At 40.3% G+C, this 24172-nt stretch overlaps 1 protein-coding gene across 8 annotated transcripts in view; it reads left to right on the forward strand.

Annotated features, from left to right (window-relative positions):
• MOCOS (molybdenum cofactor sulfurase) overlaps positions 1–16126 on the forward strand; it is a 55738-nt gene extending 39612 nt beyond the window's left edge. For 5 of the 8 annotated variants that reach the window (XM_057504120.1, XM_036885054.2, XM_057504121.1 and 2 more), the window contains 5 exons: positions 2409–2536; positions 7575–7680; positions 10141–10279; positions 14574–14678; positions 15936–16126. In XM_057504120.1, the coding sequence (XP_057360103.1) occupies positions 2409–2536; positions 7575–7680; positions 10141–10279; positions 14574–14678; positions 15936–16088 (631 nt within the window). In that variant the 3' untranslated portion in view covers positions 16089–16126. Of the gene's footprint in view, positions 1–2408; positions 2537–7574; positions 7681–10140; positions 10280–10397; positions 10554–14573; positions 14679–15935 lie in introns of those variants that run through there. The other 3 variants (XR_005024718.2, XR_008998323.1, XM_036885055.2) reach the window with 3 other exon arrangements.
• Positions 16127–24172: the final 8046 nt, after the last annotated feature.

The raw sequence follows: 24172 nt of genomic DNA on the forward strand, positions 1-24172 counted from the left end.
CTCCTCTCTAACTGTACTGCCCCTTTTCTTCAGATCTACCAAGCAGGTTCCCTCCTTGGGACTTTGCGCTTGCTGTTCCCTCTCCCCTATTCATACCTCCACAGGGCTCGCTTCCTTATCTCCACTAATCTCACTTCCAGAAGGTTCTGCTAAGAATTGCCCTTTTCAGAGGGGCCACCTGGCCTCTCACAGAAACCAGTTCCTCCCTCTCTGTTTGTCCTGCTGTGTTCTCTTTCACATTGATTGTTTCCCCAACATTTACCGTCAGTCCCTCCCACTGGAATGCTAACTCCAAGAGAGCAGGACTCATCTGTGTTGCTCCTTCAGAGCCTGGAACAGTGTGGTGTGTGAGGGTGAGGGTCAGGGGCGAGCAGTTTGGAGGAGGCATGGTGGAGCTCCGTGGGGTGGCTGCAGTGGAGAGGTGAGGGAAGAAACCTGATGCACATTTTGGAAAGACTGGATAGTGGGTGTAGACCAGTTGGAAGGGAGTCAGGTGCAAGTGGGAAGGCCAGCTGAGCACCTGTGTTAGCAACACAGGTAAGACAAGGTGGAAGCTTGGGCCAGGGTCAAGGAGGAAATCAGGTGGGCAATAGATCTATGTTCTGGAGACAGAATCACCTGAGCTAACTGATGGATTGGAGGTATGGGCTGAGGGTAAGGAGGGGTCAAGATGTCCCTCAGATTGTGTAACTTTCAGGTGATAGTTCATAAATTATATCCCATACAGTTGTTAATTAGCTAATCTGAGTTACTGATGGTAAATCATGTACTATTTCTAGGAAATGTAGAAAGGTTGAATGTAATAGCATTTCTGTTTTGTTTCTTGATTGAAATGTTTATAAATCTATTTATTGAATACACCAAATGCCTGTATCCCTTTTTGTTTAAATCTAATCTGGGCCCCAAGACATGTAGAATAACACATTTTCTGATTGTGTTCTAGTGGGTTCTCAGCCTATCTAATACCCCACCCAATTTACCACCAAAATAATAAAACAGTTTACTGTAACTGTTCACTAAAGATATATATGTAATAGAAGGCTTTTAAAATGCTAATGGTAACTGCCTATTAGTTAACACGGTAAACTCATTAGTGAATTTGTGCCCTGAGATAGTGGTGCTGCATAGTACTGAATCAGATCATATTCCCTACTGCACTGCAACAAACTTATACTATCATGTAAGTCATGAAATGATATATTAAGTACTAAAGTGATATCTACATTGAGCTTAAATTTGTTAGTGCCCCTGGTTCACACTGGGGTGATGAAGGTTACTATCAGCTGAAAAAGTGTGAAGGTGACAGTGTGATGATTGTGCTTGGCAGCACCGAGCATCATGGGCACTGGCTCATCCTGGAGGCCCCAGAGCTGAACACACTGTGTGTGCTCTTGCCAGTACTTGCCTCCACAAACATTCGTTATTGCACATTTTCAGTTAGGGCAATGAATCTCAGGTAAATGTTTTTGCATATCACTACAGAAAATCTTCCAATAGAGAGAAGTATAGCCATTTAGGGTTACCTGTAGTTATTTCTGAGGTTCATCCTGGTTGTACATTCCATTTAGCTTCATCTGAGAGAAATGCCATTTTTGGTTAAGAAAGCATTTCAGGTAGTTAGAAGATAGGCTTCTTATGCTCAGAACCTTGAGTACTCAATGTAATGAAAATAGATTTCAGTGATTTCTCAAAACACCAGTGAGAACATGCTCCCAAGTGAGGTTTCATTCTTCCCTTCCCTTTCCAGAACAGAAAGGTAGTAATTTTCCCAGTAATAATTAAGGATATAATAGGTTTTCTCATAATAACTATCTTATAATCCCATTGTAAGGTATTAGCAATTTTATATTATAAATTCTAGTGATGCATAGATTTTAGAATAATTTTTAAAAATTTAACTTCTATTTAAAATTTAGAGGGTTTTAAAAATCTGCAGGGTTTTAAAAAAACTGGATCAATAAAGGTACTTATATTGGTAACTTACAGGCATGGTGTTCTTTTTATAAACCAAATCCATTATTCCATGTGGTCTGGCCATGAGAGAAATAATAGTAAGGCTCATAGTGAAAATCAACCAGGACATATGTCTGGGTTCAAGGGCTTCTTAATAGTGCTCTGGAAGCTCTCTCCAAACTCCATGGTTCTCAGTGACTAAAATTAATATAAACAAGGTATTTTAAGAGGATCTTCTAAAATTTTTTAATTTGATCTGAAAGCTTTGCACAGGCCCCAGATCTCAGGTCTTTCTGTGCATTAAACACCTCCCTGCAGCTTCCTAAGCATGTCTGTTACTTTAGGCTTCCTTCTTCCTGGGGCTTGATGCATTATATTATCTTTTTGACACTTGATTATTATTTAAAGGAATACTATATAACATTCACTACCCTTCCTTTTTTTCTTTTTGCCAGGGTAAATACTTATGATTGTGGAGAAAAAATTTCAAGCTGGTTGTCAAAGTTTTTTGGCCGTCCATGTCGCCTGATCAAACAGAGTTCAGACTTTCAAAGAAATGCAAGGAAGAAGAAACATGGCAGAGGTATCACATTTCAGATTGGTTCTTACGGGACAGGAACTTGGCTTTACCCTGGCGTACATCAAGATCAGCCCATGAAATAGATTGACACGGCAACTTGCTCATGTACACCAAAATGGGTGGCCAGCCTTCCGCAAGAAGGTGCTGCGGGGGCCCCAAGTCAGCAGGGCCTGTGTCCGGCTTCCCGGATAACCCTGAGGAGGCCAAGGGGGACTTCTAGCCAGCTGCTTTGCCTCTGCTCAAGTGCTCTGCCTCAGTCTTGCGTGTTTTGAAGCATGTTTCATTTTGTTAAGTAAAAATATTGGTAGCTTGCTGTGTCTTCAGATTGGATTTGGGAACAAGAACACCTGGGTTTTTAGTCTTGGCTCTGTCACTAAGTGATTGTGAGAACTTGGCAAATCTTTGAGGTTCATGTTGCCTCAAGTAGATTCAACCACTTAGACTTTCAAAAGTTCTGACAATTTTTCCTGCCATAAGCTGGTGTTAGCCTGAAGCGAGACCAGAGGAGAAGGTATTTTGTAAGTTTACAGTACCATGTGAGAAGAAAAGATCATTTTCAGTGTCTGCTCAAATGTCACCTTCTCAGGGAAGCATTTCCTGGCTGTTCTTAAAACCAGAGCCCCTACCCAAACCTCCTCAGCTCATTCCCTGTTTTATTTTTCTCGGTGGCACTTTTCACAACTTATAGGCCATGTATTTTACTCAGTTATTATCCTGAAGTTCTGTCTTCCCTCTATAAAATTTTAAGCTCTGAGAGGACAGGGAGTTTCGTCTGCTTTGTTCAGTGTTGCATCCCCAATGCTTAGAACAGCACCTGGCACATAATAGTTGCTAGTAAATCCTAGATGCATGAATGTATGGATCATTGGTAAATTACTGGTTTGTGTAGGGATGATATGGCCTAGCAATTAGCTCCTAGAGAGACTGGCCTATAAATTGAATAACATTTTGACAATATGCAAACCAGTGACTGGATGTAGAGACCTGCACAGGTGAATCTATGAATCCCTGAAAATATATGATAGAAAGAGGAGTCAAAGAATATATACTCTACTTGTACTTTTACAAGTTTTGGCAGATTTTCATGTCATAAGATGTTGAATTTGAGTGCCTCTGTGATAGAGAAGAGGGATGGATGTTTGCTCCTTTTGAGGGGGCAAGCTGGTGTTTTGGAATGGGTAAACTTGAGACAGGATTAAGAGGAGAGAGAAATGGGCTTTTCCACAAGTACATATGTGAAAGGGAAGGAACTCATCAGGACCTGTGCTACCTTATAAATGATCTGATTGAATAAGTTCCAATCATTTCTAGTGCCTCTTACCTGGGGCTCAGTGGGGTCTTCAGGAGGCTGGCTGAGATTATTAAGCAACAGTTGTGGCCCTTCAGAATCTAAGTTTAGAGGCAATGACTCCCCAGCAGACAGCAACACTACAAGATAAAGGGTACAGTAAAGGTCTGTGAAAAGGGCATGGTGTTGGGGAGGTGTCTTCTAGACCTGGAGTGAGGTACAGAGGGCTTCATGGAAGAGGTGAGTTTGGAGCAGCTCTCTTAACAGGGCAGTAGGAGTTTTCCAGGTAGAGAGAGGCAGGAAGGTTACTCAGGAGCTCAGGGCAGGGCTTGGCATTTCCTGGCCTCAGAGAAGAGTAAATGGCTTAGGAGGGTTGGGTATAGGTAAGGGATGATGGGGCAGAGTGGGGAGCAGGGATGAATGTGCCACTGAGGAGTCAGGAAGACCTGTCTTATTGGGAGACTCAGTAAAGAATTCTAAGCTGGGGAGTTTCATGATGCCCTTTGTGTTGGAGAAACACTCCTGGTGTGGTGTGGAGGCTGCATTAGAGAGGGAGGGGAGGGAAGCAAAGGGCCCAGGCAGGAGGTGGCAGTGACTGTGGGAGATGGGAACCTGGGTGAGGCAAAGATGGGCACAGAAAGGTCTGTCACCTGCATGATACAGTATCAGGGAGTGTCAGCTTGTGAATACTTCACAGATGTAATTTGTGGTAGGGAGATCTCTGGTGATTTTGGCCACTGGCCTTTGAATGTTTTGGGGTTGGTATACTTAGAAGAATTTTTTAAAAGCTATACTACCTCTTCATACATTTTTACATTGTCATCAAAATTGTTAAAAATTTTAAATAGTTGCAAAGGATGTGATTTCCAGCCTAATGAAATATAATCATTTGAAAATAAAACTCATACATTGTCCTTCTAAACATTAGCCAGTGGAATTCAGCATACAGCTAATAGATTTGTCATGAGTACTCATTAGTATGTATGTGTATATGAACAAACTCTATTTTAATGGTCAGAAATTTTCTTTCTTTCTTTTTCCTTGAACTTGTATTTCCATTCTGCTTCTTTGACAGAATTTTATCTTAGTGCTATATATTTTATTCTTGAAAATCTTTACTTGATCACTCTATCACATTTATCTGAAACTACAATTATATATAAACTGAAATATATAAGCATTTTAAAGTTTACTGTGATCATGAGAGTCTTAGTGTTAGGAAATTTCTTGGTTTCGGTTCTTATAATTTTTGATAGTGCACAGTTAATCAAAGCAACAGAAATATATTATAAATTTCAAAAAATAGTTATTAAACATGAAGAGGAAACATTGTTGAAAAGGAATCTCTTACTGAGATGGCTGGGATCCCTGCCATTTATTCCATATCCACGAATGAGTCACCTATGACCAGAATAGCTGCTGTTCAGCGTTGATTCTTATCTGAAAAACCGAACTTAAGTTAATAAAGAGCTGGGGATGAAAGGAGTTGGGTTAACTCATTGTGACCCAAACCTTTATTCTGAGGCATATGACCAAAGCACAGGGGTCTAACTAACATGAAGGTGTCTTTAATCATCTGTCACTTGACAACTTAATTGGTTTGACAGTTTTGTGGATAGTAAAGAATTGGAACACATCTGGCTTGTAGGAGGATCATTCACCCAAGCTTAAGAGTCTTATTTTCTCAGTAGGCTGCAGGTTTTTGAATGGGGCTTTTGTGTTCTGTCCAGAGAGTTATAGCCCCCAGGGGCAATGTGCCTTAGCAGAGGTGGCCTTTCCTCTGTGAAGTGTGAGAAGGGCCTTCTGGGAAGGGCTGGAATTGCAGCTCCCTTCTCTAGAAGAGCCATTTTAGCAAAGAGGACATGTGGAAGTAGAGGATCTGGAAGGTGGTGCTCTTAACAGTGTCCATTCTTCTGTATTCTGAGACCCACAGACCGGTTTGAAGACAGCTCACTAGGCCATGGCCCAGCCAACCATTTTTATTATCATTGTGAATAAGGACAGTGATGGCATGCCCAAGTAATGGGAGATGGAAGATGGGGGACAGGCTGCCAGCAGTTCTGGACACATGATATTTTCTTTCACTAATTTTTTTCTTCCCTTTCAGTAGTTTTAAAATTTGTATTGTTTCTATTTATTTTATTTTATTTTTGCTGTCATTAATCTACAATTACATGAAGAACACTATGTTTACCAGGCTCCCCCCCTCAACAAGTCCACCCCCCACAACTCACAACAGTCACTGTCCATCAGCGTAGCAAGATGCTGTATAATCAACACCTGTCTTTTCTGTGTTGTACAGCCCTCCCCGTGCCCCCCCCCCACAACACTATACATGCTAATCGTAATGCCCCCTTTCTTATTCCCCACCCTTATCCCTCCCTTCCCACCTATCCTCCCCAGTCCCTCTCCCTTTGGTAACTGTTAGTCCATTCTTGGGTTCTGTAATTCTGCTGCTGTTTTGTTCCTTCAGTTTTTCTTTGTTCTTATACTCCACATATGAGTGAAATCATTTGGTACTTGTCTTTCTCTGCCTGGCTTACTTCACTGAGCATAATACACTCTAGCTCCAACCTTGTTGTTGCAAATGGTAGGATTTGTTTTCTTCTTACGGCTGAATAATATTCCATTGTGTATATGTACCACATCTTCTTTATCCATTCATCTACTGATGGACATTTAGGTTGTTTCTATTTCTTGGCTATTGTAAATAGTGCTGTAATAAACATAGGGGTGCATCTGTCTTTTTCAAACTGGGCTGCTGCATTCTTAGGGTAAATTCCTAGAAGTGGAATTCCTGGCTCAAATGGTATGTCTATTTTGAGCATTTTGAGGAACCTCCATACTGCTTTCCACAATGGTTGAACTAATTTACATTCCCACCAGCAGCGTAGGAGGGTTCCCCTTTCTCCACAACCTCGCCAACATTTGTTGTTGTTTGTCTTTTGGATGGTAGCCATCTTTACTGGTGTGAGGTGATATCTCATTGTGGTTTTAATTTGCATTTCTCTGATGACAAGCGATGTGGAGCAACTTTTCATGTGTCTGTTGGCCATCTGAATTTCTTCTTTAGAGAACTGTCTATTCAGCTCCTCTGCCCATTTTTTAATTGGATTATTTTCTTTTTGTTTGTTGAGGTGCATGAGCTCTTTATATATTTTGGATGTCAACCCTTTATCAGACCTGTCATTTATGAATATATTCTCCCATACTGTAGGATAGCTTTTTGTTCTATTGATGGTGTCCTTTGCTCTACAGAAGCTCTTCAGCTTGATATAGTCCCACTTGTTCATTTTTGCTTTTGTTTCCCTTGCCCGGGGAGATATGCTCAAGAAGAGGTCACTCATGTTTATGTCTAAGAGGTTTTTGCCTATGTTTTTTTCTAAGAGTTTTATGGTTTCATGACTTATATTCAGGTCTTTGATCCATTTCGAATTTACTTTTGTGTATGGAGTTAGACAGTGATCCAGTTTCATTCTCTTACATGTAGCTGTCCAGTTTTGCCAGCACCATCTGTTGAAGAGACTGTCATTTCCCCATTGTATGTTTTTCTCTGATACATTTTGCTTAGCATAATGCTCTTAAAGTACATCTATGTTGTTGCAAATAGCAAGATTTCATTCTTTTTTGTGGCTGAATAATATTCATATATGTATATATCACCACATTTTCTTCGTCCATTCATCTATTAATGGACACTTAGGTTGTTTCCTAATCTAGCAACTCTTCTTTCAAATACTCCATCACTTTTAGACCAATCTGCTGATACAACGGCCACCCTTTCTCTGGTGAATGAGGCACAATATTTGCTGATAAACAGATCCAGTGTTTTGGAACTTCAGCAGCAATTAAAATACAGGTAAGATCTTTAACCTTGGGAGTAGCTGACAGGTGTTACACTTGTTCCTGGGAGTGACCCTGGCATCTGTCTACCTGGGGAGAAAAGACCAAGAGTCATAGATTCCAGACCCTTCATTTACAGATGGGAGATGGAGGCCCAGAGAAATCACAAAGCCCTTTAGGCCCCTTCTCATTAATCTTCTGGAGGGTTCTTTTTTACCTTCCAGTGTTCTTGATGCCCTCATGATTCTTAGTGGAGAACCCCAACTCTCAGGTTTTAATCACTCCATTTCTTAACATTTGCTTTAACTGAATTGCTACCAACTTGACCCAGTTTCATTACCCACCCTCCCACTGTCCCCTATCTCCTAGGAGCCTTGCCCTACTTACACAGTCATTTTGAGTAAAAAGATTGATTATGAAAGCTTTCAAAGCTGTAACTGTAGCTATTATTTGTTTGTGTCATCAGACGGAATGAGCCCCATTTGCATCCTCAGTCCTGCCTCGTGCTCTCCCAACGGCCCTGTTAGAAGATCGGCTCTGGAAAGGGTTTTAGTTAGTTCAACCCTCCTCATTGTTCTTTAGAGGAAATTGAAGCCCTCAGCTAATTGGACCGTTAGGGCAAAGCAGTCACCCAGCTGTCATGCAAGGGATGGGACCAGCTGTTTATTCCTAGTCTGCAGGCCGGGGAAGGGTGTGCATGTGCCTGTCAGCACTGTGAGCCCAGGATTCTGTGACTCTCACGTGTCATGTAGTCCTGTACACAGATGTGCACACTCACAAACACGTGCAAATATAGCTTAATAGAAATAACAAACGTGGCCTGTTTGTACTAATTCCTATTAAGTCATTGGCAACATACAACACCATTCCCTTGCCAAGAGCCTGCTTGCCCTCCTTGGGAGCAGAAGTATGATGCAGCTACACAGTCCCTGAGTGTTCACTGGGTTTTCTTGGCACTGAATGACTCGTACCCAGAGACCTGGAAAGAGCAGATCAGCAGTTTTCTAGGTTTTTGGGGGTAGAAAGATAGGAGGTGGAGACAAACTTGCTGTAACCCTAGTTCCTACCAGGAGGTGACCAGATTTCCTACCAGTTGGTTTAGCACAGAGCTGACAAGCAGAGGTTAGGTAGGACAGGTGGTCAAACGTGAGAGGAACATTGTGGCTAGAACATGGCAAGGGTCCCTGGGGGTCCTGGTTGATGTTTCTCTGTGTTCTACTTTCAAATTTGATAGGCTCTGTCATGTATCTGCTGATCCAATAGCTTTTGGACATAAAACTTTCCCTTTTCCCAAGCACAAAGCGAGGATTTATAACCTGGAATGTGTATTTTAGCCTATGTAACCTGGAGAGTAAATCCAGAATCAAAGGATTTTAGGACCAGGAAGTGCTAGCCCTCGCATTTCAGATGAGAACACTGCAGTCCTCGTAGGTCATGGAGCTGCACAAAATTAGGGACAAAGCTGGACTTGGTTGTCCTGGTCCCTGGCTTTTTACATGCCATTCCCTGTTTGGGAGGGAACTGAGACACAGCTGTGGGACCCCTTATCCTCCCCAGAGCCTTTCACTACTGCCTCCAGGGCAAATTCTGACCATGCTCAAGGATTACGCCCCCCCCCAACTTAAAAATCTTTTCTTGAAGTACAACAAAGTACAGAAATCCTAGATACATAGCTTAGTGAAGTTTTACATATACCTGTGTAATAACACTGCTCAGTACAAGGAGAGAACATTTCCAGTACCCCAGAACCTTCCTTGTTTCCCTCGTAGTCAACCCCGTGGAAGTTCACCACTATTCTGACTTCTTTCATCGTAGTTTCACCTGTTCTTGAATGCAATGCAATGGGGTCATACAGTTGACATTTTCAGATTCTTTTCAGTGCATTCCTTTTGCAAGGTGGGCAGTACATGGAGGTATGCAGATTTTGCAGGAACTCATGGTGTAAACAAAAATGACAAAAATGGTGTATACTAATTAAGACTGTAAACAGGATAAAAGTTAGGAAATATATATTAAAATTCCCCGTATATATTCTATATTGCCTTATGATGTTTTAATATCCCAAAAGAGCTCTTGATACTTTTTAGGTCTTTGGTAATTAAGCCTGTTGACGCTCTTTGCCTTGTCCAGACTTAGCTCGAATTGGTATTTTCTCAGAAGTTTGTTCACTCTACCGCTGTTCATTTGGTTTGCACAGTCCTCCATCTCTTCAGCTAAGATCTACTCACCCTGTGTACTGTGCCTTGGGGCCTTTCCCTGGGGAGGGGACCCTGTTACAGGAGAGGCCATCAATGCTGGTTTCATAAATGGGTGTCTCTTTGCCTTACACTCATGGTAAAAGCTTGTTCTGATCATTCAGGCCCCAGGCAGTTGATGATGTCAGGCACTGAGTGGTAGAAATGTTAAGTTATTACAACAGCATAATTATCTGCTCCCTCCCTCCCTCCTTTTTCCCTTTGCGATGTGTCCTAAGCAGTGATGAGAATGGAAAGGAGGAATTATTCCCAATGAAAGATCTCATCTCACGTTTTCGAGCCAATATTATTACCAGAGGAACAAGGGCTTTTGAAGAGGAGAAATGGGATGAGATTTCCATTGGCTCCTTGCATTTCCAGGTGAGTTCTGGCAAGTTCAATTTCCTTCCTCAGGCATTGCCAATGGAGATTGACCTCAATCGTAGGTCAGGATGGTGGCAGGTGGGAATCCCTCCTGTTCTTTGACTTTTACCTACAGAACCTCAGCAGGAGTGTTTGTGACATCTGCATTCTGTGCCACCCCTTGGAATGAGCCATCCCCTAGCTTGCCACAAGGGTGGCAGCAGCCTCAAGAGAGAAGTCTACACCTGCCTCGCACAGGTGGCTCAGTGCCACCTCCACCTCATCACTGTATGTAGGCTTAACCCCAGTTTCTTTGGAATGCTTGTCAGTGAGAGCTTCATCCTCGTGAGACTTGTTGGAGTTTCCTGCTGTCTGGAGCTCAAGGAGAGGGACCCAGATGCCCGGTGGTCCCTCAGTGTCCATGGCCACTGTACCTACTCCTCATGACCTGGCTTCTGGCCTCAAGAGCACCTGGGGAGGAGCTTGAAATCAGAGGCAAAGCTGCCAGGGTGCTCTCTCTCTCTCCCCAAGCTTTGGGCTCCCCAAGCCCTTGCTGTGGGCTTCAAAGATGTGAGAAGGCTAAATATATAGGCTAAAATACACATTCCTCTCTGGGCTGATAAGGCACCATAAGCCCTGCCACTGCGGCTTCCCTGACCTCTCTGACTTCTCTGAGCTCATTGTCCCTCCCCTCTGACTGTTGTGTCAGCCGTCTGCCCACTCCCTAAACAAGCCAAGCTTCCTTCCTCAGTGCCGTTGCCCTTGCTGTCCCAACTGCATGCCATATTCTGAGCCATTTCAGGGGCTCAGCTCAGATATCACCTCCTCGAAAGGATCCTGACACACCACACAGTCAAGCTCCTCACAGAGCCTGCTTTTGCTTCCAGAGCACAAAACAGCTCACTATGTTTTATTCCCTCTGGACCTCTAGGGCCTAGAACAGTTCTGGCCCTGAGGCAGTGCTCAATAATTGTTGAAGAATGAATGGATAGGAAAGATAAGGAATAGCTAGGGATAGAGGATGGGTCATCCGCACAGAATGTGCCCAGTTCTCCAGTGGGGAATACAGTTATTTTAATAATAGTAATATAATTAGTCAATGGTATAAACTGACTATAATAGGCCTACCTTATTTCCAAGCTCTGCACTCAAAAGGAACATCACTGTAGCATCCAGAAAAGCAGTAAGCAATAATTTAAATCTTTATTGAAGAATTTCAGAGGTCTGTGGGGATGGGAGGAGCAGATAAATTGTATGGCACAAAGAAGGTCCCAGAGAGCTTTTTTATCCATTTAGCTTCCAAACTTCCTCTTATCCTGGTAGATGTTCCCCCCTTGAAAAAACCATCTCTTTTCCCTCCCACAGACCTCTTTTGGCATCAGCCTTTCTGCCATTTCCCTTCATCCCTCCATCCTGACCCACTCTTCTCTTCCTCAATTTCTATTGCTGTGTCTCTGCTTTAAGAACTTTTTTTCTGTTTTAGAAGCACCTCCTTTTACATATTCTGCCTGATACAGAGTAGGTACTAAATATATGTTATCTGATTGATGGAGAGAGGGAGAGAGAAATAAAGGAAGAAAATAAGGGAGAGGGGAAAAAGCAAGAACTAGAATTAGACTAGGATCACTGTCGGAAACTCACCTGGCACCAGGAGCATCTGTACCTCTCCAGGTATGTGGGGACATAATACAGGGACAGTTCTCTAGGAGCTTTTTTGAGATGCTTTGCTTTCTTTAGGTCATTGTCCTTAACAGTAATTAACAAAATTTAAAATATGCATGCCCTTTGACCCAATAAGTTCCCTTGTAGAAATCCCATAAAAAATACTCAAACAAGTATGCAAAGATGTATACAAAATTATTCATTGCAATATTTTTATAAATATGAAAAGTTGGAGAGCATCCTAACTGTCCATAAAAGAGAGGTTGGTTAAATAAATGATGCTATATTCATGTAACAGTTTGGTGCAGGCATTAAAAAGTATAAGCTATAGTTATTATCATGCCTTTCAAAAATAAATGCTTAAAAAATGTTTGTTGATAATAGTGCTGAAGCTGTGGCAATGCAGAAAGATTGAGCACATCTCTTTTGGGGAATGTTTTTACTGGCTGTCATCAAGTCTTGATAACTTTTATACCTGTTGGCTTTATAATCTCATTTTGGGAAATTTATCCTAAAAAAGTTTCAAACAAGGGCAAGGGTTATGTGAATTAAGACCTTTATTGCAAGACTATTGATAACAGCAAAGAATCAGAAACTATTTACATGGCTTTGAAGGAGAACAGCTGAGTGCATCAACCCAGAGGAATCCCAGGCCATTGTGAAAATTGCAAGACCCAAGGATGAGGTAGTTTCTGTTAATAGACATGGAAGGATGTCCATTATGTATTATGGAGTAATTTAAAAAAGAAGCCCAGTGGCCTCTCATGTCTCCGTAAGAGTGTTTTGTATGTCATATGTAGTTGCGCGCTGCTATATGCTGTGATCTGGAATGGTCTGCAGCACTTGCCCTAGTGCAGACAGGGAGACCACTGCTGAGTGCTTTCTCCTTTAATTTCTGAAGCTTCTGTATTTGAATTATTTTTCAACAAACAGTAAACACATTTTTAAAATACCACTTGATAGAGTACCAGAAAGAAGCTTAAAAATTACACTGTTTTCAGAAAATTGTTTTCTTTGTATTGGTGTTTGAAAAGTGTCTGGAATATGTACTGGTTTCTGACAGTTTTGAAAAAACATTTTAAGAGATCCTTTTCACTGGTGTGACAGGATTTTTACTTCAGGTGTTATCTCTCAGGTGGCAGCTGGGGCCTGGGCCTGGGATTGGTGGGCACTGGGGTCCTGGGGGCATCCCTTCTGTGGGGCATGGAGGGTTCAGAGGGAGCCCAGCCGGGGAATCATGTTTCAGGCAGATAAAGTACAGGGTTCCATACACTGAGAGCCACACTGGCATCTTGAGGACATAGTGCTCTGATCTTGGGGAAACCTGGTTCCATTTGGGGTCCTTGTGTATAATATTGATAGTTTCCACTTTGGGGCATGATTAGGTACCAGGCCTGGGCTCAGCATTCCAGAAATAATTTCTGAAATACTCACAAAATCCAGCTAAGTTGCTGGATGAGGAAATGAGGCCTGGAGAGGTCACAGGTCTGCCAAGCATCACAAGGTCAGTAGTGGGCAGAGCTCCTGTAGCTGCTCACGAGGCTTGGGAATCTTTGGGAGCACAGTGAGGTTATATTTCCACTGGTTTAAAGCCCACAGCCTTAATGTGAGTGCTAGGAACAGGCTAAGACATCCAGAGTTAGTTGAGTGTTTCTAATTTCAGTACACACTTTGTATTTTGCTCATGAGTGAGCAGTTGAGAAAATGATTATGTGAAAATCAAATACCTTAGCACCTTTTACTGTGCAGGAAAAGAGTATGTATTGTCACTGCTGAGCTGTATACTTTTTTCATATGTGTTGACATATATGGGTGATTTTCTCACTATAAGGCAACTCATGCTCATGGCAGACCATCCAGAATAGAAATTCTACCATATGGTATGACTCCTATTAATAAAGTGTGTACTGTGTTTTATGTAGTGTATGTATGCAAAATACACACACACACACACACACACACATATACAAATATGTACACACATATAATTTTGTTTCCTGCTTATTTCAATTATAAAAATCTTTACCATTTTATTTAAAGCTCTTTATAGATTAATTTTAATACTGGCATAATATTTTTCATATAGGATTCTTCTCTATTATTTGATTTGAGAATACTACCAGATTTTCTCTATTTTAAATAGTGTGAGAAATATCCTTGTATATGAATCTGTGCTTGTTCTTCTGATTTGTTTATTAGGTTAAATTCCTAGTGGTGAAATTGCTGGTTCAAAGGACATGGGCACACAGAAGTTTTATTTTGATGACTCTCACTGTGGCTCAGTGCTGGGTTTCTGGCTGTTTGTCTTCTCCAAGTTTGTCCTCCAACCATTTAGTTCTTTTCTTTCTGGGAGGATCTCCAATATTTCCCAGGAACCACCTGAGATTCACAACCATTCTTCCCTTTCTCTACAAAGTCCTGAAGCAGCAACCTTTCAGCTGATAAATATGGATGGTTCCCCAGCAGCACTATGAAGAGATGGTACTTGCGGGCTCTTTACAGTTGGTAGAGTCCCCGGCATTTCTGTGTCAGTCTGAAACTGGCTGGGAGGCAGCCTTTTACAACCAATCCTGTACAGATTCCTCCCAGCAGAGTGGGAGGGTTTGGTCACTTTCATGGCAATGCTTTCTTTTTCTTTTTCACTTCCCAGGTTTTGGGGCCTTGTCACAGATGTCAGATGATTTGCATCAACCAGAAAACTGGGCAACGAAACCAAGATGTTTTTCAAAAGCTTTCTGAGAGTCGAGAGAGAAAGGTAAGCATGTCTTCAAAATGTGACACCTGTATTAAGATCCTGGCTCATTATCTACACCAGAACTAATCCCTAAGTGTGCTGAGTAATATTTAAAAGTGGTGGAATGTTTGAAGTATGGGATACTGTTAAGTTTCTGACCTCACTCATGGCCCCATCTTATTTTTCCTTTCCATTCATTTCCTCACTCTTTTTTGGGGTCATATTATGTGTATTTTTGATGTTCTCAAATCTTGTTGAAGTGGTATGAGTATAAATAAGAAGTAAGTACATAAGCAAAGTAATTCTATTGTCTCAATCATAATTTTCTTCACCACAGATCTCTCATGAGAGTAAAATGCCTTATGGTAAGTAGTAGCTGCATAGAAAAATTTAGTAAATTTCACTACACTGAGCCTGTAAGTCTTCTTGAAGGTTAAAATGACTAAAGTTGTTTTTGTGGATTCCAGGTGATAAAAGCTGAACTTGTAACAGATTGGTATTGCTCAACATCACTGTAATTCCCATGTATGCAAATCTTTATTAAAAAATTTTTTGGAATACTTTGAGATTTACAGATAAATTGTAAAGATTGTATAGAGAGTGCCTGTGTTCACCCATATGTGCATAATCTTAAGGAATTAATTTGGCCCTAGCCTTGAGCCTGGGTCCTGGAACTTGGGGCTGGCCAACTGATGTTATCACAGGAATGAACAGTTCTGGGGGCATGTCACATACTCCAAAGGGTTCTTCCTGGCTTGCTTGCATTGATGGCAAACCTTGAGTATTCTTACACAACTCTTCATTTTCGACCTTCCATCTTTATTTTGGAGAATTTGGAGAACCTAACCTACACCATACGTTGTCAAGGAAAACGCAGGATAATTTTGCCATTAATTTCATAAAATGGTACTTATGTAAGGGAACAGAGAGAAATCAGCCTGGCAGTGCTTAGAGGCCCACGGAGGAAGAAGGCCCTCCTGCGGGAAGCTCAGGGTATATGTGAAGGAGAAAAAAGCTTGGATCCAGCAATAAAGAGTGGGGCTAACACCTTGGAATATAGGAAAAGGACACCTTAAAATGAGAATCCTTGGCATCTGACATTAGGATTCTTCTTTTTTCTAATACATTCTACTAAGTGACAAATAGGACATCAAGTCCAGTTTTTAGTATATGTCTTAAAAGATTTGACTTAATTTTAGTTAAACATTATTATTTACAAAATTGTTTCAACTGCTAAAATAATCTAGCTTGTTATTGTTGTTGCTATTTTGTCTACAGGTGAACTTTGGTGTGTATCTGATGCATATGTCTTTGGATTTATCTTCTCAATGTTTCCTGTCTGTGGGATCTCAGGTGTTCCCTGTGTTGAAAGAAAATGTGGAACTCCACAATTTACCTGCTTCTGAGAAACATCAGGATGTTACCTCCTAAAATTCTCCAGAACAAATTAAAATTGCCCTTTTACAACTGTCTCAGCTCTTATTAAGATTGGCACATGGTTCATTAGAACTTGACCTTTGGAACAAGGAAGGTTCTTTTCCTCTTGTAGGTAAATAACACTTGCACAGGCTTCCTTTAACTCCTCCTTCTGCACAAGTGCCCTGGTTCTGCTCAAGAGGGCAGTTCCAAGGCCTCTGTGCTTTCCACTCGGCAAATTCAGCCCAAGTGCTGTGCTGACACCCAGCAAGGTTTCCACATGTATTGGAAGTATGATAGTTTGTATTAGAGGAGATTTTTAATGAGCCTCACTGGGAATATTGAACTTCCTCTATTTTTCCATTTTCCCATGTTGTTACTTTGTTTTTAGAAAGAATGTTTAGGTGCTTTTCAACCCCTTTGTACTGAGGAAGGTAGACTGTGCCCAGTAATGTTGAGGGAATGAAAATGTGCCCCTTTCCTCTCATGTACATGGAGGAGGTGAGTTTATGTTTAGGGGTTTAGAGTGTGACTTGTGGCCATATTCCTCAGGGGAGGTGCTGAGCAAAGGCACAGGCCAGCAGCCATTTTTTCTTACTTCCTATTCCTCTGCACTACTGCTCTTTCCCTTTGAGCTGATACACTGGGGATCTCTCCTAAGCCTGAAGTTACACTCAGTGATGGTGGTGGTATGGGAGCACCTTCCAATTGGATTGTTGCATTTGTCCAATAATTTCTCTACCCCAAACCCCCGCCCACACTGCCCACAGCGTCTTCCTAAAGCCAGTGTTACCACCTCTCTCTGCTGCTCAATTGTTTGGCATATCAGGCTCAGGCTTCCCTGCATGATCCATTCAGAACCCTTGGTATTAGTGATCTGTTTCATTATCAAAGAGTAGGACACAGAAACCCAGACAAAATGGGAAAGCAGAGGAATATGTTCCAAACAAAAGAACAAAATAAGACACCAGAAAGAGGGCTAAATGAAACATACCACCACTCTTCTTGATAAACATTTCAAAGTAACAGTCATAAATATACTCACTGACCTGGGGAAAAGAATTGATGGTCTCAGTGATAACTTTAACAAAGTTAGAAGATTTGAAAAAGAGCCACTCAGGGCTGAAGAATACAATAACTAAAATGAAAAACACAATGGAGGGAATAAATTATTAGACTGCTGGAAGTAGAGGAGATAATCAGTGAGATGGAAGTTATTAGGAAAACAGCAAAGCTGAGGAACAGAAAAACAATGTACAAACAAGAGGACGCTAAGAAAGCCATGTGACAACTCTACATGAAACAATATTCTTATAATAGGAGTACCAGGAGGAGAAGAAAGAGACAAGGGAGTAGAAAGTCTCTTTGAGGATGTAATTGTTTGAAAACTTCTCCAGTTGGGGAAGGAAATAGACACTCAGCTCCTGGAAGTGCAGAGAGCTCCTAACAAAGTAACCATAGGAAGACACCACAAAACATAAAATAATTAAAATGACAAAGATAAAGGATAAAGAGGGTATTGAAAGCAGCTAGAGGAGGAAAAAAATTCTTATAAGGCAAATCCCATTAGGTATCAGCAGACTTCTCAGCAGAAACTTTACAGGCCAGAAGGGAGTGGCATGAAATATTGAATGTACTGAAATGAAAGCATCTCCCACCAAGAATCCTCTATCCAGCAAGGTGACCATTTAAGATTGAGGGAGAGATTAAAAGTTTTCCAGATAAACTAAAGCTGAAGGAATTCACTACTACTAAACCAGCCTTATAAAATATGTTAAAGGGACTTCTGTAGATGGAAATATTCTTAAGCCTAAATATTTTTCACCAGTGGGAAAAAAAACACACAGTAAAGGTAGTAGACCAATCACTTACCAAGCAAGTAGTAAGTTAAAAACAAAAGCAGTAACAGAAACTATCTGTGATATCAGTCAAGGGATACACACACGCACACAAATTAGGGCACACTGTGACATCTAATAAAGTGTGGAGCAGGAAGAAAAATTAAAAAGTAATTTTAGATTGTGTTTAAAATAGAGCAATGTAACATAGACTGTTACATATTTATGAAACTATCCATGAACCTTATGGTAACCAAAAACCTAAAGCCTATAAATAGATACACAAAAAATTAAAAAAAAAAAGAAATTCAATCACAATCCTAAAGAAAACCATCAAATAACAAGAGTATACAAGACAAAAAGAGGAACTATTAAAAAAACAAAATTAATAAAATGGCAATAAGTGCCTACCTATCAATAACTACCTTAAGTGTAAATGGACTGAATGCACCAATCAAAAGACACAAGGTGACAGAATGGATAAAAAAACAAAACCCATCTATATGCTGCCTGCAAGAGAGTCATTTCAAAGCAAAAGACAGACTAAAAAGTGAAGGGATGGAAAAAGATACTTAATGCAAATAATAGAAAAGAACAGGAGTAGCAGTACTTATTGTAGACAAAATAGACTTCAAAACACAAAAAGTAACAAGAGACGAAGGACATTGCTTAATGATAAAGGGATTGATCAGTCCAAAAAGAGGATATAACAATTGGAAATACCTATGCACCCAACATAGGAGCACCTAAATATGTAAAACAAATACTAACAGAACTGAAGGGAGAAATAGACAATTTAATCATATTAGGGGACTTTACCACACATTAACATTAATGGAAAGATCATCCAGACAGAAAATAAGGAAACATAGGCACTGAACAATACATTAGATCAGATGGACTTAAAAGATATCTACAGAATATTCCACCCAAAAGCAACAGGATACACATTTTTCTCAAGTGCACATGGACTGTTCTTCAGAACAGGTCACATACCAGGTGACAAAAAGAGCCTCAATAATTTCAAGAACGTTGAAACTATATCAAGTAACTTCTCATGCCACAATGTATGAAACTAGAAGTAAAATATACAAAGAAAACAAAACAACCCACAAACACATGGAGGCTAAACAACATGCTTCTAAATAATCAATGGATGAATGAATAAATCAAAGTAGAAATCCAGCAATACATGGACACAAATGAAAGCAAAAGTATATTTCAAAATATGTGGGACATTGTATATTAATGATACCAAAAAAATAATAACCAGCTCAAGAAAAAAAAAATATGTGGGACGCCACAAAGCCGCTCTGAAGGGAAAGTACATAGCAACAGGCCTACCTCAAGAAACAAGAGCAATCCCAAGTGAACAGTCTAAACTCATAACTAATGAAACTAGAGAAAGAAGAACAAACAAAATCCAAAGTACAAGGAGGGTCATAATAAAGATCAGAGCAGGAAGAAATAAAAGAGAAAAATCAATAGAAAAAAATCAGTGAAACCAAAGAACTGGTTCTTTGAGAAGATAAATAAAACAGACAACCCCTAGCCAGACTTATCAAGGAAAAAAAGAGAGAGGACACAAACAAAATCAGAAACAAAAAAGGAATAGTCAGAATAGATACCACAGAAATACAAAGAATTATTGGAGAATACTATGAGAAATTATATGCCAATAAGTTGGACAACCTAGAAGAACTGGGCAAATTCCTAGAAAAGTGGAACCTTTCAAGACTGACCCAGGAAGAAGCAGAAAATCTGAACAGATCAATTATCAGCAATGAAATTGAATTGGTCATCACAAAACTCCTAACAAAAGTCCAGCACCAAATGCCTTCACAGCTGAATTATACCAAACATTTACAGAAGAGCTAACACACATCCTTCTTAAGGTATTCCAAAAAGTAGAAAAGGAGGGAATGCTGCTAAACTCATTCTATGAGGCCAGCATCATGCTAATACCAAAAGCAGACAAAGACAGTACCAAAAAAATTAAAATTATAGGCCAATATACCTGATTAACATACATGCAAAAGTCCTGAATGAAATATTAGCAAACTGAATTAAAAAATATGTCAAAAGGATCATCCATCACAACCAAGTGGGGTTTATTCCAGGGATGCAAGGATGGCATAATATTCATCAGTCAATCAATATCATGCACCACATTAACAAAAAGAAGGAAAAAAACCATATGATTGTCTCACAAAATGTTGAAAAAGCATTTAACAAAATTCAACATCCATTCATGATAAAAACTCTCAACAAAATGGGTATGGAGGGAATATACTTCAACATATTAAAGGGCATATATGACAAACCCACAGCAAACATCATACTGAATGGTGAAAAACTGAAAGCTTTTCCTCTAAGATCAGTAACAAGGTAAGGATGGCCATTCACCACTTTTATTCAACATAATCCTGGAAGTCCTATCATGACAATCAGACAAGATAAAGAGATGAAATACATCAAAATTAATAATGAAGAAGTAAAATTGTCACTGTTTGCAGATGAAACAATTCTATATATAGAAAACTAGACTCCATCAAAAACTATTAGAACTAATAATTGGATTCTGCAAAATTGCAGACAGAAATCTGTTGCATTCCTATATACTAACAATGAACTAGCAGAAAAAAACTAGAAAACAATTCCATTTACAACTGCATCAAAAAGAATAAAATACCTAGGAATAAACCTAACTAAGGAAGTGAAAGACCTGTACTCTGAAAACTAAGACATTCATGAGAGAAATTAAAGAAGACACAAATAAATGGAAATCTATCCTTTGCTCATGGATAGGAAGAATTAAATATTAACAAAATGGCCATCCTACCCAAAGCAATTTACAGATTCAGTTCAATCCCTATAATAATACTAATGACATTTCAAAATAAATTAAGGCAAACAATCCTAAAGTTCATACGGAACCACAAAAGACCCTGAATAGCCAAAGCAACACAGAGAGAGAGGAACAAAGCTGGGGGTATTACATGCCCAAATTTCAACCTATATTACAAAGCAACAGTAATCAAAACTGTATGGTACTGGCACAAGAACAGACCCATATGTCAGTGGAACAGAATAGAGAGCAGAGATATAAACACAGATATATTGTCAATTAATATATCATAAAGGAGCCATGCATATACAATGGGGAAAAGACAGATCTTCAGTAACTGGCATTGGGAAAATGGACCAGCTACATGCAAGAGAATGAAACTGGATTATTGTCTAACTTCATACAAAAATGTAAACTTGAAATAGATCAAAGACCTGAATGGAAGTCATGACACATAAACTCGTAGAAAGAAACATAGGCAAAAATCTCATGAACATAAGTATGAGCAATTTTTTTCCTGTACACATTTCCTCATCAAGGGAAACAAAAAATGAACAAGTGGGACTACATCAAACAAAAAGGCTTTAGTACAGCAAAGGATGCGATCAGCAGAAGAAAAATGCAACCTACTGTATGGGAGAATATGTTTTAAACTATTTATCTGGTAAGAGTTTAACATCTAAAATATATAAAGAACTCATACAACTCAACACCAAAAAACCTAAGTAACCCAATTAAAAATGGGCAGAGGTCCTGAACAGACATTTTTCCAAAGAAGAAATGTGGAGGGCCAACAGGCACATTAAAAAATGCCCCACATTGCTAATAATTAGGGAAATGCAAATCAAAACTACAAGGCGAAATCACCTCACACTGGTCAGAATGTCCACTATCTAAAGACAAGAAATAACAAGCATTGTTGAGGATGTGGAGAAAAAGGAATGCTCCTACTGTTGGTGGGAATGTAAATTGGTATAACCACTGTGGAAATCAGTATGGATGTTCCTCAAAAAGCCAAAAATAGAAATATCATATGACCTAGTAATTCCACTTCTAGTAATTTACCCAAAGAAAACAAAATCCCTGATTCAAAAAGATATACACCCCCCTATGATTTCTGCAGCATTATTTACAATAGCCAAGATATGGAAGCAACCTAAGTGTCCATCAGTAGATGAATGGATAAAGAAGAGGTGGTACATATGCATGACAGAATATTATTCAGCCATAAAAAAGAAAGAACTCCTGCCATTTGTGACAACATGGATGGACCTAGAGGGTATTATGCTAAGTGAAATAAGCCAGATAGAGAAAGACTAATACCATATGAGTTCACTTATTTGTAGACTCTAAAAATAAAACAAAACAAAATGAACTGAACAGCAGGAGCCTCACAGACACTGAGAAGTGGTGGGTAGTTACCATGTAGGTTGAAGTATGTGTGTGTGTGTGTGAGGGGGATAAACAGTCACAAAAATATTGATCATCCTATAAGTTGGTCATGGGGTTGGAAGTGCAGTATGGAGAATATAGCCAATGAGTCTGTAATATCTTTCTATGTTTACAGATAGTAACTGTGCTAGTTGGGGTGAGAATCTAATAAGGTATGTAACTGTTGAATCACTGTGTTGTGTACTTAAAACCAATATAATATTGTATATCAATTATACTTGAATAAAAAATACTTAAAAAACAAAAAATATGTCAGGGCCTCCCTGACTCGAGACCTAGTTGGAAGAGGGCTTTGTGGTAGCTATTTCAAAGCTCTGCTTTAGTCAGATAAAGAATCAGACTAGCATGAGACTTCTCAAAAGCAACATACAAAACAAGGCAACAATAAAACAGAATTTTTAAACACAAGGAAATAAATTATGTAGCAAAGATTTCCTTCCTCACTGTGTTCGTATTTTCCTTTAAATCCCTGGGCATCTTGAAAGATGGTGGCTTGAGAGGTGAGACAGAGACCTCCTCCTAAAACCACATATAATATGAAAATAAAATTAATACAACTATCCTGAAAGAGCAACAGCAAAGAGGGCTGCACCAGATTGCATACATCTGGAGAAAAGAGCGGGCCTCACAGAATAGGGTAACCTACCAGAGCTGTGACCCAGTGGGACCCAAGCCCTTTCTCTACCCCAGCTCACTGGCAGGAAGAAAAGAAACAGAGCAGGGAGGGAGTGGAGGCCTGTGACTGCTGAAAACCTAACCCTGGGGATCTGCTCTGAGAGCATGAACCTACATTGCATGGTGCTCTGGTGATTAGTGGGGTTGGAAAGCTAAGACAGGTGGAATACCCGGAGAGATGGAGATTCCAGCTCACTGTGGAAAACAGGAATTCATGTCTGTCTGAGCTGGGCGGGCAGTCTGAGAGACTTCCTAACAGTGAGAGGGCTGCTAAAGGTGAAAGTATTGCACAGAGCTTACTGCTCAGAACAGAGGACAGGTAGACAAAATTGTCCAGGTGCACTCTGCCTAGCAGGTCAGGAACTTCAATGATCTTCAGGTGCTCCATCCTCCTGGCTGGCTATGTAGCTCCAAGGCCCCCCTCCATGATACGCAGCCTTCTGTGTCTCCCCCACCCTGGCTAGCCTTCACCTGGCTCAAGAACAAGCAGCCCCTGCCCTGGCATCAGGCCAGAGAGGGAAGCCCCATCTATGGCAGCTACAACACAAATCATAGAGGTTTACACCTGCGTGTTTGTCCCACTGGCTCTGGCAGTGCAGACAGGCATAACAGCTGGGATACAGGAAAACAGCTCTTTCCTCCCCCCAGGCAGCAGCACCACTCCCCTGCAACCCAATATATTGCTCCAGGGGTTGAGCAGCTCCAGAGAGTAAAGCTTCTGGGCATTAGAGGACACCACATACAGATATGAAATGTCAAAGGAACCTGGTTCAAAGCAAAATCTCAACACCAGAGAAAGGACTGAACTGAATTAATAAATCTTCCTGAAAGAGATTTCAAAATAAAAATCATAAACATGCTCATGGAGGTACAGAAAGATATTCAAGAACTCAGGAACAAATTTAAAACAGAGATCCAATCATTGAAGAGCACAAAGGAGTGTATTAAAAGCAGATTATATATGGTGGAGGAGACAATAAATGAAATAGAAACTAGGGAAGAGGAATACAATGAAGCTGAGGCACAGAGAGAAAAAAGGGTCTCTAGGAATGAAAGAATACTGAGAGAACTGTGTGACCAATCCAAACAGAACAACATTTGTATTATAGGGGTACCAGAAGAAGAAGAGAGAGAAAAGGGATAGAAAGTGTCCTTGAGGAAGTAATTGCTGAAAACTTCCCCAATCTGGGGAAGGAGATAGTCTCCCAGGCCATGGAGGTGCACAGATCTCCCAACACAAGGGACCCAAGGGAGACAACACCAAGACAAATAAGAATTATAATGGC

Source organism: Manis pentadactyla, chromosome 6 (genome assembly GCF_030020395.1).
Source record: "Manis pentadactyla isolate mManPen7 chromosome 6, mManPen7.hap1, whole genome shotgun sequence".
Classification (NCBI taxonomy): Eukaryota; Metazoa; Chordata; class Mammalia; order Pholidota; family Manidae; genus Manis; species Manis pentadactyla.